The 12,535-nt window shown below is 43.5% G+C and overlaps 1 protein-coding gene across 7 annotated transcripts in view; it reads right to left on the bottom strand.

The window, feature by feature from the left end:
• LOC124133716 overlaps window positions 1-12,535 on the bottom strand; it is a 110,379-nt gene that overhangs the window by 22,818 nt on the left and 75,026 nt on the right. For all 7 annotated transcript variants that reach the window (XM_046498200.2, XM_046498204.2, XM_046498201.2 and 4 more), the window contains one exon: window positions 3,926-4,064. In XM_046498200.2, coding sequence (XP_046354156.1) covers window positions 3,926-4,064 — 139 coding nt within the window. The remainder of the gene's footprint in view (window positions 1-3,925; window positions 4,065-12,535) is intronic.

The raw sequence follows: 12,535 nt of genomic DNA, 5'->3' as shown, positions 1-12,535 counted from the left end.
GCAATCAACAATATTACAGCAATATGATGCCGGTCTGTAAATAATCGAATCTCGAACAGACAATCCAGTGATTGACATCACGAGCATCGATCCACGCAATTGGGATCGATGGCATGCATAAACTAAGTCAGCGAGTCTGACCACCCGATCCCGTTGGTCGCCTCTCACGACAAGCATTTGTTGCTGAAGACCTATTCTACCTCGGATCTTCAGGGGTCCCATAAGAGCGTAACTTGTACATATAAAGAATAGTTTAAGTATTTTCATTTTTGTCCCGTGTCTCGTTCTTAATTCGCGTGGTCTGCCGCGAGTCTGAGCTGTCTCTACATGGGCGTGATCTTCCTTACTCTGCTCCTTCTCTGATAATAATTGGGAACCTGCCATAAATCTTCCTAGTATTTCGTTGCTACGTCACTCCGCTGTCTGGACCCTGCATCAGTCAATAGTATCATCCATTATCCACAATCCCCTATGTGTGGTCGTTCACCCGGCCCATGAACACCTGGGCTCATACAGTACAGAGACGTACGGTATTACCAAAAGAAAACAATCATGAAGTATGGCTTTTTCTCAACAAAACGCTTTCTATATTCATAAGAAATCTCTGCTAAAAGCAGAGGCGATTGTACGACTATATCATTATTAAGTTCAATAATGTTTGTTTATTTGTTGTTTCACGCCGCACTCAGCAATATTCCAGCTATATGACGGCGGTCTGTAAATAATCGAGTCTCGACCAGACAACCCAGTTATTGACATCATGAGCATCGATCCACGCAATTGGGGTACTATGACATCCATCAACCACGTTAGTGAGCCTGACCACCCGATCCCGTTAGTCGCCTCTTACGACCAGCACAGTCGTCTGTTATGGCAAGCCTGAGTTGCTGAAGACCTGTTCTACCCAGGATCTTCACGGGTCTCATTATATTTAGAGGTCGCGAAAACTAAGATATTAATAAGATTGTCGTCATTCCAGGCCTTCTTTGATAAAAAAGGGGCAAGAGTTCACAACACTGTTAGGGGTATAGCATTAATATCCCCAAGGAAGGCACAGAGGCTGGGCTTCACATATTGTACCGATGCAGGGATCGAACTCAGATGAACGGTCTACCGACCACCCGACCAACCAGTTAGAATTCTGCCTCAGCGGTTTGAACCGTCAGATCCCCACTGTGTCCTCTTAATAACAAAGTGAAGGAGCTCTATACTATATGAGAGAGAAGAATGCTCAGAATGCCTGTTGAGTACAGTAGCTTTGTGATCCAGGACTTTCCTGGACGTGGTAATCTTTTAAGGTCACACTTTGTCGGTCTTTGGACTTATCTATTTCCGTAGAAGGATGCGCAAGTGGACTTTCATCAACCATCCAAACTACATCCGTGTTCCATGTCGTTCATAAATTATGTGCGAACTGAAAATGGGCTTCCCATTTTCCTATCAACGGTTCACATTTGGCATTTGATGTAAACAGCTTTTCCCTTGTGAAACAAGTGGTATCATCAACCTTTTTATTCAATTGAGTGTAATGGTTTAGTCTGGTACTGTGCAAATCTCCGCTCTTTCATATACTCCGGCAGTTTCGGGGCAAACCTCTTAAAAGGTCACATATTAAGACTGCGGGGCTTTCTGTTCGTCGAGCGTCATCCCCCGCGTTAGATTACAGTTTATTGTTTATCATAAGAAAAGGAATTCTCAATTTGCATCAGTCCTAAACTGTGTGCCTCAAACTGTTATCGATACTGAGCTGCATCTCCCATATATGTGTCTTAGGTCAATATGCAAACATGATTAATCCTTATCGATCTTTTTCCCGCCTTAGAAGCACTTCGTGAATATGGCTTCCTCTTCTTGCTGTGTCAGTGTGGCACATGGGAAACACACCATAGTTGTCGTCTGCTGAGCTGTCAAGCTACACATGTGCAGAGAATGCAGGCCACGAACCAACCTGCATGCTTCTCTGCACGAGCTCACGCGGAGTGTCGTCTGCCAGCTTAACCGATCAACAAGTAACTAATCTATGGATAAAACAAAGGCAGGTTCTCGTGCTGAAGAAGTGTATATCGACAAAGCAGGATCTGCCATAACGGAAAGATAGGATCAACATTGGTTGTCACTCGGCACGATTTTGAATATATCTGTCGCAAAATGTAGGCCAGGGGAAAGTAATGTTGCATCGAGGCACTCCATCTTGGTCACTCGATCCGTCCACAGTAAAAACAGGCAGCTGGTAATCTGGGAAACGCCTCTGTTGTTGACAATGAAACTCAAAACATGCTGCGTCGCAAAACTCCAGACTGAGACAGTTCTTCGCTGCATCAACACCCTCACAAGTTGAAATAATTGGTAGAATAAATAAACCTGAATGGTAACATTTTGAAAACTGGATTTTCAATTATGCGGGAAACAAGCCGACTCCACCCATTGTCTCGTTCGAGATGACTTTGTCAATACTGGAATCAGCAAGTCTAATTTGACCCTGTTGCTAAAGGAATGTCAGCAGCATCACTGTGACGAATTATGCGCCAATAACTGTCTCGATGTCCGCCATTGTTCTGGTGAAACATCCCCGCACACCAACAAGGCATAGAACTTTCCAATGCGTAGTCCAACCATTGGAATCCATATCTTAAGTTGTCATTTTGGGTGAGCTCAACAAAACGATCCCCCATCTCTTAGCATTTTCAAGGTTTTATTCTTTGCCCGTTGGTTCTTCTGTTGTGCATGTGGGTTTTATTGTCAGGTGTCCATATCTATTTAGGATCAAATTGGGGGCACGGGTGGTCCAGTCTTCTGGGGCGAGGCAATTCGCTGTGCAGAGTTGCGTCCCTTGGGCACGCCAGAGACCGATATAATCGTGGGTTCGCCCAGATAATGTTTCTAGGTTTGTTAGTACCATACCCGTGTTTTTTTCTAAATTTATAATTTATTTAATTGTTCTTATATTTACCACAGACTCTACCCTTTCACAACTATAATTAATGAGTGAGTGAGTATGGTTTTACGCTGCTTTTAGCAATATTCCAGAAAGATCACAGCGGGGGACACCAGAAATGTGCTTCACACATTGTACCCATGTTGGGAATCAAACCCGGATCTTTGGCGTGACGAGCGAACGCTTTAACCACTAGACTACCCAACCGCCCCACTATAATTAATAGTTTATAGTTCATATTATCTTAAGGCAGGTGTTGTTCACCTTATAGTCCATATCTGTTATCAATTCATCCCTACCTGACCCTGTCCACGAAAATGTTTGTTTGTTTGTTAACGCCATACTCGGCAATATTCAGTTGTATGACGGAGGTCTGTAAATAATCGAGTCACCCACCCTACAGCCCAGACTTAGCCCCCAGTGACTATTTCCTCTTCCTGCAAATGAAATCTGCCCTACGTGGAAAACGCTTCCAGGATGACGAGGACATAAAGGCTGCCACAGAGGCGTGATTAGAGGGCCAATCTGCGGATTTCTATAAAAGTGGATTTAAAAGCTTGAAGGACAAATGGAATAAGTGTAATGAGGTGAATGGAAATTATATTGAAAAATAAAAGTGCAAAAGATCTTCTGCGACTTGGTCTTATATTGAAGTTGTATAACTTATTGAACGCCCCTCGTAGGGTATGTCTTGTTTGTTTGTTTGTTGTTTAACGCCGCACTCAGCAATACTCCAGCCATATGACGGCGGTCTGTATATAATCAAATCTGGACCAGACAATCCAGTGATTAGCATCATGAGCATCGATTCACGCAACTGGGATCGATGACATGCATCAACCAAGTCAGCCAGCCCGACCACCCGATCCCGTTAGTCGCCTCTTACGACGAGCTTAGTCGCCTTTTACCGCAAGCATGGGTTGCCGAAGACCTGTTTTACCCCGGATCTTCACGGGTCAGTGGGGTATGTAACAGCCGTGTGTGTCTTACCGTAGTTCTTGAGATCTATGCAGGTGAGGCCAGTGTGTCCAGTGAGGATGAACAGCATGCCCAGCAACACCAGCGGCACCGTCAGCAGCGCCAGGGCCAGCACCCACACCAGGGTCAGGAAGTACACGAACATCAGAAGCTGGAGGTAGAAAACAGACAGGGTTGGTCAGGATGTCAGGGGTATTAGCGTCTTGGCTGTCGGACGGACATCCTCGGACAAAGAACAGGAGATGGTGTGTCTAGAGTGTGAAGGTCTGGGTTGTATAACGGGGGAAAACCACGGACGGAACAGGAGATGTTGTGTCTAGAGCGTAAAGGTATTGGTTGTATAACGGGGGAAAACCACGGACGGAACAGGAGATGGTGTGTCTAGAGTGTGAAGGTCTGGGTTGTATAACGGGGGAAAACCACGGACGGAACAGGAGATGGTGTGTCTAGAGCGTGAAGGTCTGGGTTGTTTAACGGGGGAAAACCACGGACGGAACAGGAGATGGTGTGTCTAGAGTGTGAAGGTCTGGGTTGTATAACGGGGGGAAACCACGGACGGAACAGGAGATAGTGTGTCTAGAGCGTGAAGGTCTGAGTTGTTTAACGGGGGAAAACCACGGACGGAACAGGAGATGGTGTGTCTAGAGCGTGAAGGTCTGGGTTGTATAACGGGGGAAAACCACGGACAGAACAGGAGATGGTGTGTCTAGAATGTGAAGGTATGGGTTGTATAACGGGGGACATCCTTGGACAAACGGTGATGGCGTTTCTATAGATTGTTCAGGGTATCTACTATTCCAGAGTATCTACTATTCTATTCTAGAGTATCTACTATTCAGGGTATCTACTATTGCAGGGTATCTACTCCTGCAGGGTATATACTATTGTAGGGTATCTACTATTCTAAGGTATCTACTATTCTTGAGTATCTCTACTATTCTTGGGTATCGACAATTGCAGGGTACCTACTATTCTAGGGTATCTACTATTCCGGTGTACCTACTATTCTGGGGTATCTACTATTCAGTGGTATCGAGTATTCAGTGGTATCTACTATTCTAGGGTATCTACTATTCAGTGGTATCGAATATTCTGGGTATCTACTATTCTAGGGTATCTGCTATTCAGTGGTATCGATTATTCTGGGTATCTACTATTCTAGGGTATCTACTATTCAGTGATATCGATTATTCTGGGTATCTACTATTCTAGGGTATCTACTATTCAGTGGTATCAATTATTCTGGGTATCTACTATTCTAGGGTATCTGCTATTCAGTGGTATCGACTATTCTGGGTATTCACTATTCTAGGGTATCTACTATTCAGTGGTATCAATTATTCTGGGTATCTACTATTCTAGGGTATCTACTATTCAGTGGTATCGATTATTCCGTGGTATCTACTATTCTAGGGTATCTACTATTCAGTGGTATCTACTATTCTGGGTATCTACTATTCTAGGGTATCTACTATTCAGTGGTATTAATTATTCAGTGGTATCTACTATTCTAGGGTATCTACTATTCAGTGGTATCTACTATTCTAGGGTATCTACTATTCTAGGGTATCTGCTATTCAGTGGTATCTACTATTCTGGGTATCTACTATTCTAGGGTATCTACTATTCAGTGGTATCAATTATTCTGGGTATCTACTATTCTAGCGTATCTACTATTCAGTGGTATTCTAGGGTATCTACTATTCTAGGGTATCTGCTATTCAGTGGTATCTACTATTCTGGGTATCTACTATTCTAGGGTATCTGCTATCGTGACGGAACATGGCGAGGGCTGTGACAGGTAATCTGAGGGCATTGATCCACTCTGTTGCGGAGGTCGATAAGTACCAGTGTCTGAGGACAGAAACTGATGAACTAAAGGTCTGACGTGGGAGCCATGGTTTGTACGACGGGGGCACGTCTCTACATCAGTGCGTGGGTAGATTAACTCCAGTGGTGGAGGACGGAACACGGGAAGGGAGGGTTGGCGTGCTGCACTGCCACCAACAGAAAGGGAGAAAGAAAAAGATCGGAAATACCAACATCACGTAAGTATGAAAACAAATACCAACATCATGGCAGAATGAAGAGATCGGAAATACCAACATGATGTAAGTATGGAGAGAATAGAGCTCAACCACGAGGTGAAATATATGAGGGTGGGGCCTAATGGGGAACACGAGGGCAAGGGGGTAGAGGTACAGGGTGGAGGAGGCACTTGGCAACAGTGGCAACGTGGAAACACTGATGTCCAAATGACTGAAACGTGAATAAATAAGGTATTGTTCCTCCTATCAAACAAACGCGCTATGGTGTAACTACAATTCTGTTTAAAGCAGCGTCAAACCGAACTCACTCACTCACTCACTCGTCGAACAACAGTAAAATCAGATTGCAACTTTATCATCAATGTTGAAATAACTATTGGATGAAACTCAGTTAATCGGACATTTTCAATCAAATCATCAAATTATTTTCAGAAACGAGTAACTGTCATTGAGAAACGTTCCAAACAACAAACTTCAGGAATTCGAGGTTTTTCGAATTAACAGGCTACAGACAATCTTCCTGGCGCGAGGTGTCCACTGGCCTATTTCAAAGCCTAGTTTCTACTTTGATAAAAAAGGCTTGTGGACGCTCTTGCCTCGGGAAGATGGGTGCAGACCACAAAGGGTTACACTGAGCAGTAAAAACTCCGGTTATCCAGACGGTACCGTTCATAATGAATCGTCCGGGGAAACGTATTCTAGAAGAGCGGGTCCGGCCTAACAGATTTTTACTGTAAACCATACAAAGGTGATAACATTGAGAACATCCGTCAGCTGGATGTCAGGATCCGCTCCGCTGCATGTTTTATACGTGTGACAGGCCAACTGTTACAACACGAAAACAGCAGAACCAATCCATTCTCACTGGGTCTTGGGGGAGGGACCAGGTGGGCCCTGTCGTCTAATCGCGGAGTAGAGTTGCGTCCCTTTGGCTTGGCTTAATCATTTGATCGTGGTTCGAATGCAGGTTCGTCCCGATTGGGTTTCCAGGTTTGTCAGCACCATACCCTTGCTCGCTGGTTTAACCAAAGTGGGAAACTATGATCTGCATCAGCACCCGCATCACGCTGTGATGTAACTGAAATACTGTTCAAAGCGGCGTTAAATTCCCTCACTTGCTCAGTGCATCTTGGCCTTAATACCCCCGTGAGTTGGAACGCGGCTCTACGAAGCAATCTTATAAAACACATTGACTTTGTACTACCCAGATTGGCAATTCAACATGTATTGACAATCCGAGGGATACAGACGTAGATGCAGGATCGTGCTTCAAATCTCCAGGATCCAAGTCATATTCTATTCTATTCATATCACGGAATCGCGTGTCCAGATCATCGTACGTTTCACTGAACATAAATAGTCTGGAATGTTTTGCACATTTGTCCTATTAAGAGTAATTTCTTTTCAAAACTTCACAATTAACTCGTGCAGTGAGTAGTTGCATATTGTCTTGGAATGACGCACCTTTCTAAACTCACGCCATCCAAACCCGATATTTATTGACAGGTTCGGCTCGGTGAGTATTACCCGGACAAGAATGATCAATACAACTGATTGAAGTGCGTGGTTTTCCCAATTGCGATCGCAACCAGTGTCATTTTTGCTAAAGAAATAACATCAACACCGTAAGCCTATAAAAGCATTATCAATTATGGAAATTCATAAAATGGCCTTTGGTGTGTCTCTTAAAAGACGTATTGAATATGAGAACTCGAAAAAACTCAAAAAACCCATTCTGTTCAATATTGAACCGGCAGTCAGTTAAAATCTTTTTTGAGACGTTCTTCTGGTGCACGCGTGGCATGACCTCTCTCGGGGGCGACCTGAGACATCTGTAGTATACGTAATGCGTGAAATTGACAGAGTACGGCTTCAAAGAAACCTCTCCTCTACTTAAGCATGCTCCAGTGCAATACGGGCTTTTTCTACTTACGACAGAGAGGAATGAGTAGTTTTTAGATAATTTTGTTTGTGAAACGTGAAACAGATACTAACAGAAGAGGGTCAGCGTTATAGATATGGCCGAAACCTGACTTAACAAAATACAATATTCAGGAATTTCAGAGCTTGTTGCTTTAATCATCACAACAAAAAAGTAGAGATATTCACGTATTTAGGTCTATTACGATGCTGACCCTCGCCTTGAGCTGAACATACTGAGTCAGTCCCGAGTAAATAAACTACGTTTTAAAAGCTTCGCCTCACTGTGATCGGGTGTTAGAGTCTTGTAAATGATATCGCTATTACTTAGCTTTCATAAAAATATACCATAAACCATAGACACTGAAAGGTGCAATATAGCTAGTGCGGCGTCAAAAAACACTCACTCACTTAAAAATGTATCATGGCTGTACCATGTCTGTATGTCTTTACCAAGTATATTTGTCTTACATCTGTCTCATGATTGATTGTCCGTATATCTGCGTCCTGTCTGTCTGTCCGGATATCTGCGTCCAGTCTGTATGTGTTAATCATGTCTGTCTGTCCGTATATCTGCGCCCTGTCTGTATGTCTTAATCATGTCTGTCTGTCCGTATACCTGCGTCCTGTCTGTATGTCTTAATCATGTCTGTCTGTCCGTAGATCACAGACGTTTACTGATGATACCCAAGAGCACGGCTTGCATCTTGGATGCGAACTAAACATCAGCGGATCCTGCAAGCAGGGACGTAATTCTACCATTTCGACGCCTTGGACAACAATGCAACAAGTGCCGCTCAGAATAAGTAACGCTGCAACAAACAAAATTCGCGTTACTTGTCGCTCCGCCCTCTCCCACGTCCACAAACTTCAAAGAACTTAGTTCCATTTCTCAAGAGGTACAATTGGAGAAGGATTATGTGAAGAACTCTCCGGTTGTGTAGTGAATTTAGCTGGCAACCACTGGTGAGTTTTTAGTGGGCTGACTCTTCTTCCAGAAACCTGCAGAGTGACGCATCGCGTTGTTCCAGCAAGTGATATCGATTGGAACGTCAACTTCTTTAATAAGGTTGACTAAATGCCCTTTTTTTTATTGCAAAACACCTCCAACAAATTCACAGAGAACGTCAAGGGTTAGAAAACCAGCTTATCGTTAATGTGCCAGTCGGTACATCCATGCACGTTGTCAAGCAATGGGGTAGTGGTTAAATCATTAGTGCTAACTGCGGTGTAAGAAACTCAGTCAATGACTCACTTATTTAGCTGGTTTGTTTGTTGCTTAACGTGGCGAATATTCCAGCTATATGACGGCGGTCTGTAAATATTCGAGTCTGGAAGAGACAATCCAGTGATTGACATCATGAGCATCGATCGACACAATTGGTATACGATGACTTGCACACAACCAAGTCCCCGAGCCTGACAATCGGATCCCTTTAGTGGCCTCTTACGGCAAGCATGGGTGCTGATGACCAATATTCTAACCCGGATCTTCACTTATTAGGCAAAATATCGACTTATTAAGCAATGGTCGGTATATCAAACATACTCAATACGACATAACGTTTGTTCGGTATAATCTGTGTTCGACATAGCCTATGTTCGACATAAAACCTGTGTTCGACATATTCTACATACCCGAAGTTTTCGCAGAACATGTGCCAACCAACCACAGACTCAATACGAGGCTGCTAAACGGAATCATTGAAAGTTTGTTCGTTTGTTGTTTAACACTGCACTCAGCAATGTTCCAGCTATATGACAGCGGTCTGTAAATAATCGAATCTGGACCAGACGATCCAGTGATTGATAGCATGAGCATCGATCCACACAATTGGGATACGATGACATGCATCGACCAAGTCAGCGAGCCTGACCACCCGATCCCGTTAGTCGCCTTCTTACGACAAGCATTGTCGCCATTTACGACAAGCATGGGATGCTGAAGACCTATTCTACCCCGGATCTTCACGGGTATGTAGCACCCGTGAGTGTCTTACCGCAGTTCTTGAGATTTATGCCTCTTACGACAAGCATAGTTGGGTTGGTTGGCCTAAAAATTAAACCCGGTCACAAGGCGATACGAGTGGCCATCCTAACCACATGACCACCCATTCCACCGTCTGTCTAGCCAGAATATATATTTACAAAACAACAATAATAAAATCAAAATGGAGCCCAGAACAATCCTTGCTTTCAGGCTTGAGCTTAGGCAATCTAGACTTGCCAAATCATTCTACACTTGAGTTTGCCTCCTTTTATAATCATTTTCTCTAGGGCCTGGAAGGCCTATTTCTATAGTCTATTTTATAGTTCCATGTCCCTATTAGCAAATACGTTCCAAACAACAGGCGCGATTGAGTTCCTATTATTATAGTCTATTTTATAGTTCCATGTCCCTATCAGCAAATGCATTCCAAACAACAGGCGCGATTGAATTCCTATTTTTATAGTCTATTTTATAGTTCCATGTCCTTATTAGCAAATACATTCCAAACAACAGGCCTGTAATATTTCTGAAATCAAAACAAAAACTGCCTCTGCTAAACACCGACCGGCTCTACTTAAACACTCATAAATATGTCGGCGATGATTTGCGGCGATTCAATTAATGCATCCGAAAGGATAATTACACATAAACATGTGTAACAACATTGATCAAACATGAAACCAGGAATTAAATAAGTATTGATGTTTCACTGTACGCTTGAAAAAACATGGTCCGTTCCTAACCAACGCAAACACCAGACCCCGTCTGGTAGAGTAGTGAATCTATTACCCATATAGCATAACACCGTTACACCATAAAGCCAGTGTGTTCTACTCGCGGGCGTGTAGGTGATTGTGAATGGGTTTTGATGGAGACGTCAGCGAGGGGGGACAATATTCTAACACAGCATCAGATCAATAGACATGGCTATGAATATCTTCAATCTGGGGACTAGCTGTACGTTCAGTAATGTCGCACTGTTTCAGACGGGGCCGCGAGATCTGATGGCTGTGTGCTGATCGTACGAGAGATGGTCCTGTTCCGAGTGGCTGTCAGACAATACGATTACACAGGATCGGGCGGGGAGAGCTTTGTTCTGGGTTTCTGTGCGAGTATTAGCTTACTCGTGTTAAAACAGCGGGTGTCAAGTGAGAGGTTGCGTCAGGTTTTTGTTTTAAGAGGATTTTTTCGCCTGTAAAATGTGTGGATTATTTTAGCACATCATCACGAAATTGCCGGGTGACGTAATCGGATAGCGTTGTACTGTCACAGAAAATAAGATTGATGGTGTACAGGTTTTGATTCTCTATGGGGGGATAAAAGTTTGATTAACATTCCGTGACAACGGAGAAGATTAAACGTATTATGTTTAGTATTTACGTGTGTTGGAGGGTATGGAACAACGTGTCTGTAACAACCCTCCCGTCTTTAAGTAATTCAAGAGAGTAACACTACAGACCAGGAACCCGATCCACAGAGCGATCTTAGCGCTACGACTGTCGTAAGTCAGTGTTAAAGAATGGGAGTTACGATCGACTTAGCGCTAAGATCGCTTTGTGGAACGGGGCCCTGGACTTTGAAAATCCACTTTCAAACATAAATCTGTATGCCATGAAGTTACGTTAGCGTGAAATTAAACCTCTAAAAATCAGACGCGGGTCTCGTTTCACCAAACGATGTTAACGTCGCAACTATTGTGTGTGTATCTCACCAATCGTAGAGGAAATATAGCGTTTGTCTTCAGCAACCCATGCTTGCCATTAAAGGCGACTATGCTTGTCATAAAAGGCGACTAACGTGATCGGTCGGTCAGGCTCGCTGACTTGGTTGATGCATGTCATCGTATCCCAATTGTGTGGATTATTTACAGACCGCCGTCATTTAGCTGGAATATTGCTGAGTGCGGCGTTAAACAACAACAAGATAATAATCACGTGTTACAGAGCATTGTGTATTAAACTCAGTTTGTTTGTTTGTTGTTTAACACTGCACTCAGCAATATTCCAGCTGTATGATGGTGGCCTGTTAATAATCGAGTCTGGACTAGATAATCCAGTGAATATTATCATTTATACATATGTAAAAACAACGATCCAGGCCGTCGGGGTACGATGATACGCTGTCGAGACAGTCACTGAGCCTGACCAGTAGACCCATTATGTCGCCTCTTACGACCAAGCATACATGTAGATTGTGGGGGCCGATTGAAACCCAAGTTAATTACTGTGAAAATGTGACATTGTCTTTGTGTAATTAGTGTTAGCATTCGCTGCCTAGGAGCGGTTGGGTAGCCCGGTTGTTCAATCGATCGCTCGTCATTCCGAGTTCCGAGTTCCGAGTTCGATTCCCCAAATGGGTACAACGTGTGAAGACCATTTCTGGCGTCCCCCGCCGTGATATTGCCGGAACACTGCTAAAGCGGCGTAAAACCATACTCACTCATTCACTCACTCATTAACTGTTTAATTGTTCAACACCATCATAATAAACGAGTTTAAAGAATTGGGTTTTGAAAGACTCAAATCTGACCCCAGTCCTTCGTTAATGAGATATGCATCCTACTAAATTTTCAAATATGAGTGAGTGAGTGAGTGAGTTGGGTTTAACGCCCCTTTTAACAGTATTCCAGTTATATCACGGCGTGTCAGCTTAATGTGGGAGGAA

This window comes from Haliotis rufescens, unplaced genomic scaffold (assembly GCF_023055435.1).
Source record: "Haliotis rufescens isolate VD_foot unplaced genomic scaffold, xgHalRufe1.0.p SCAF_7, whole genome shotgun sequence".
Classification (NCBI taxonomy): Eukaryota; Metazoa; Mollusca; class Gastropoda; order Lepetellida; family Haliotidae; genus Haliotis; species Haliotis rufescens.
This window is presented reverse-complemented; position numbering and strand designations above follow the sequence as displayed.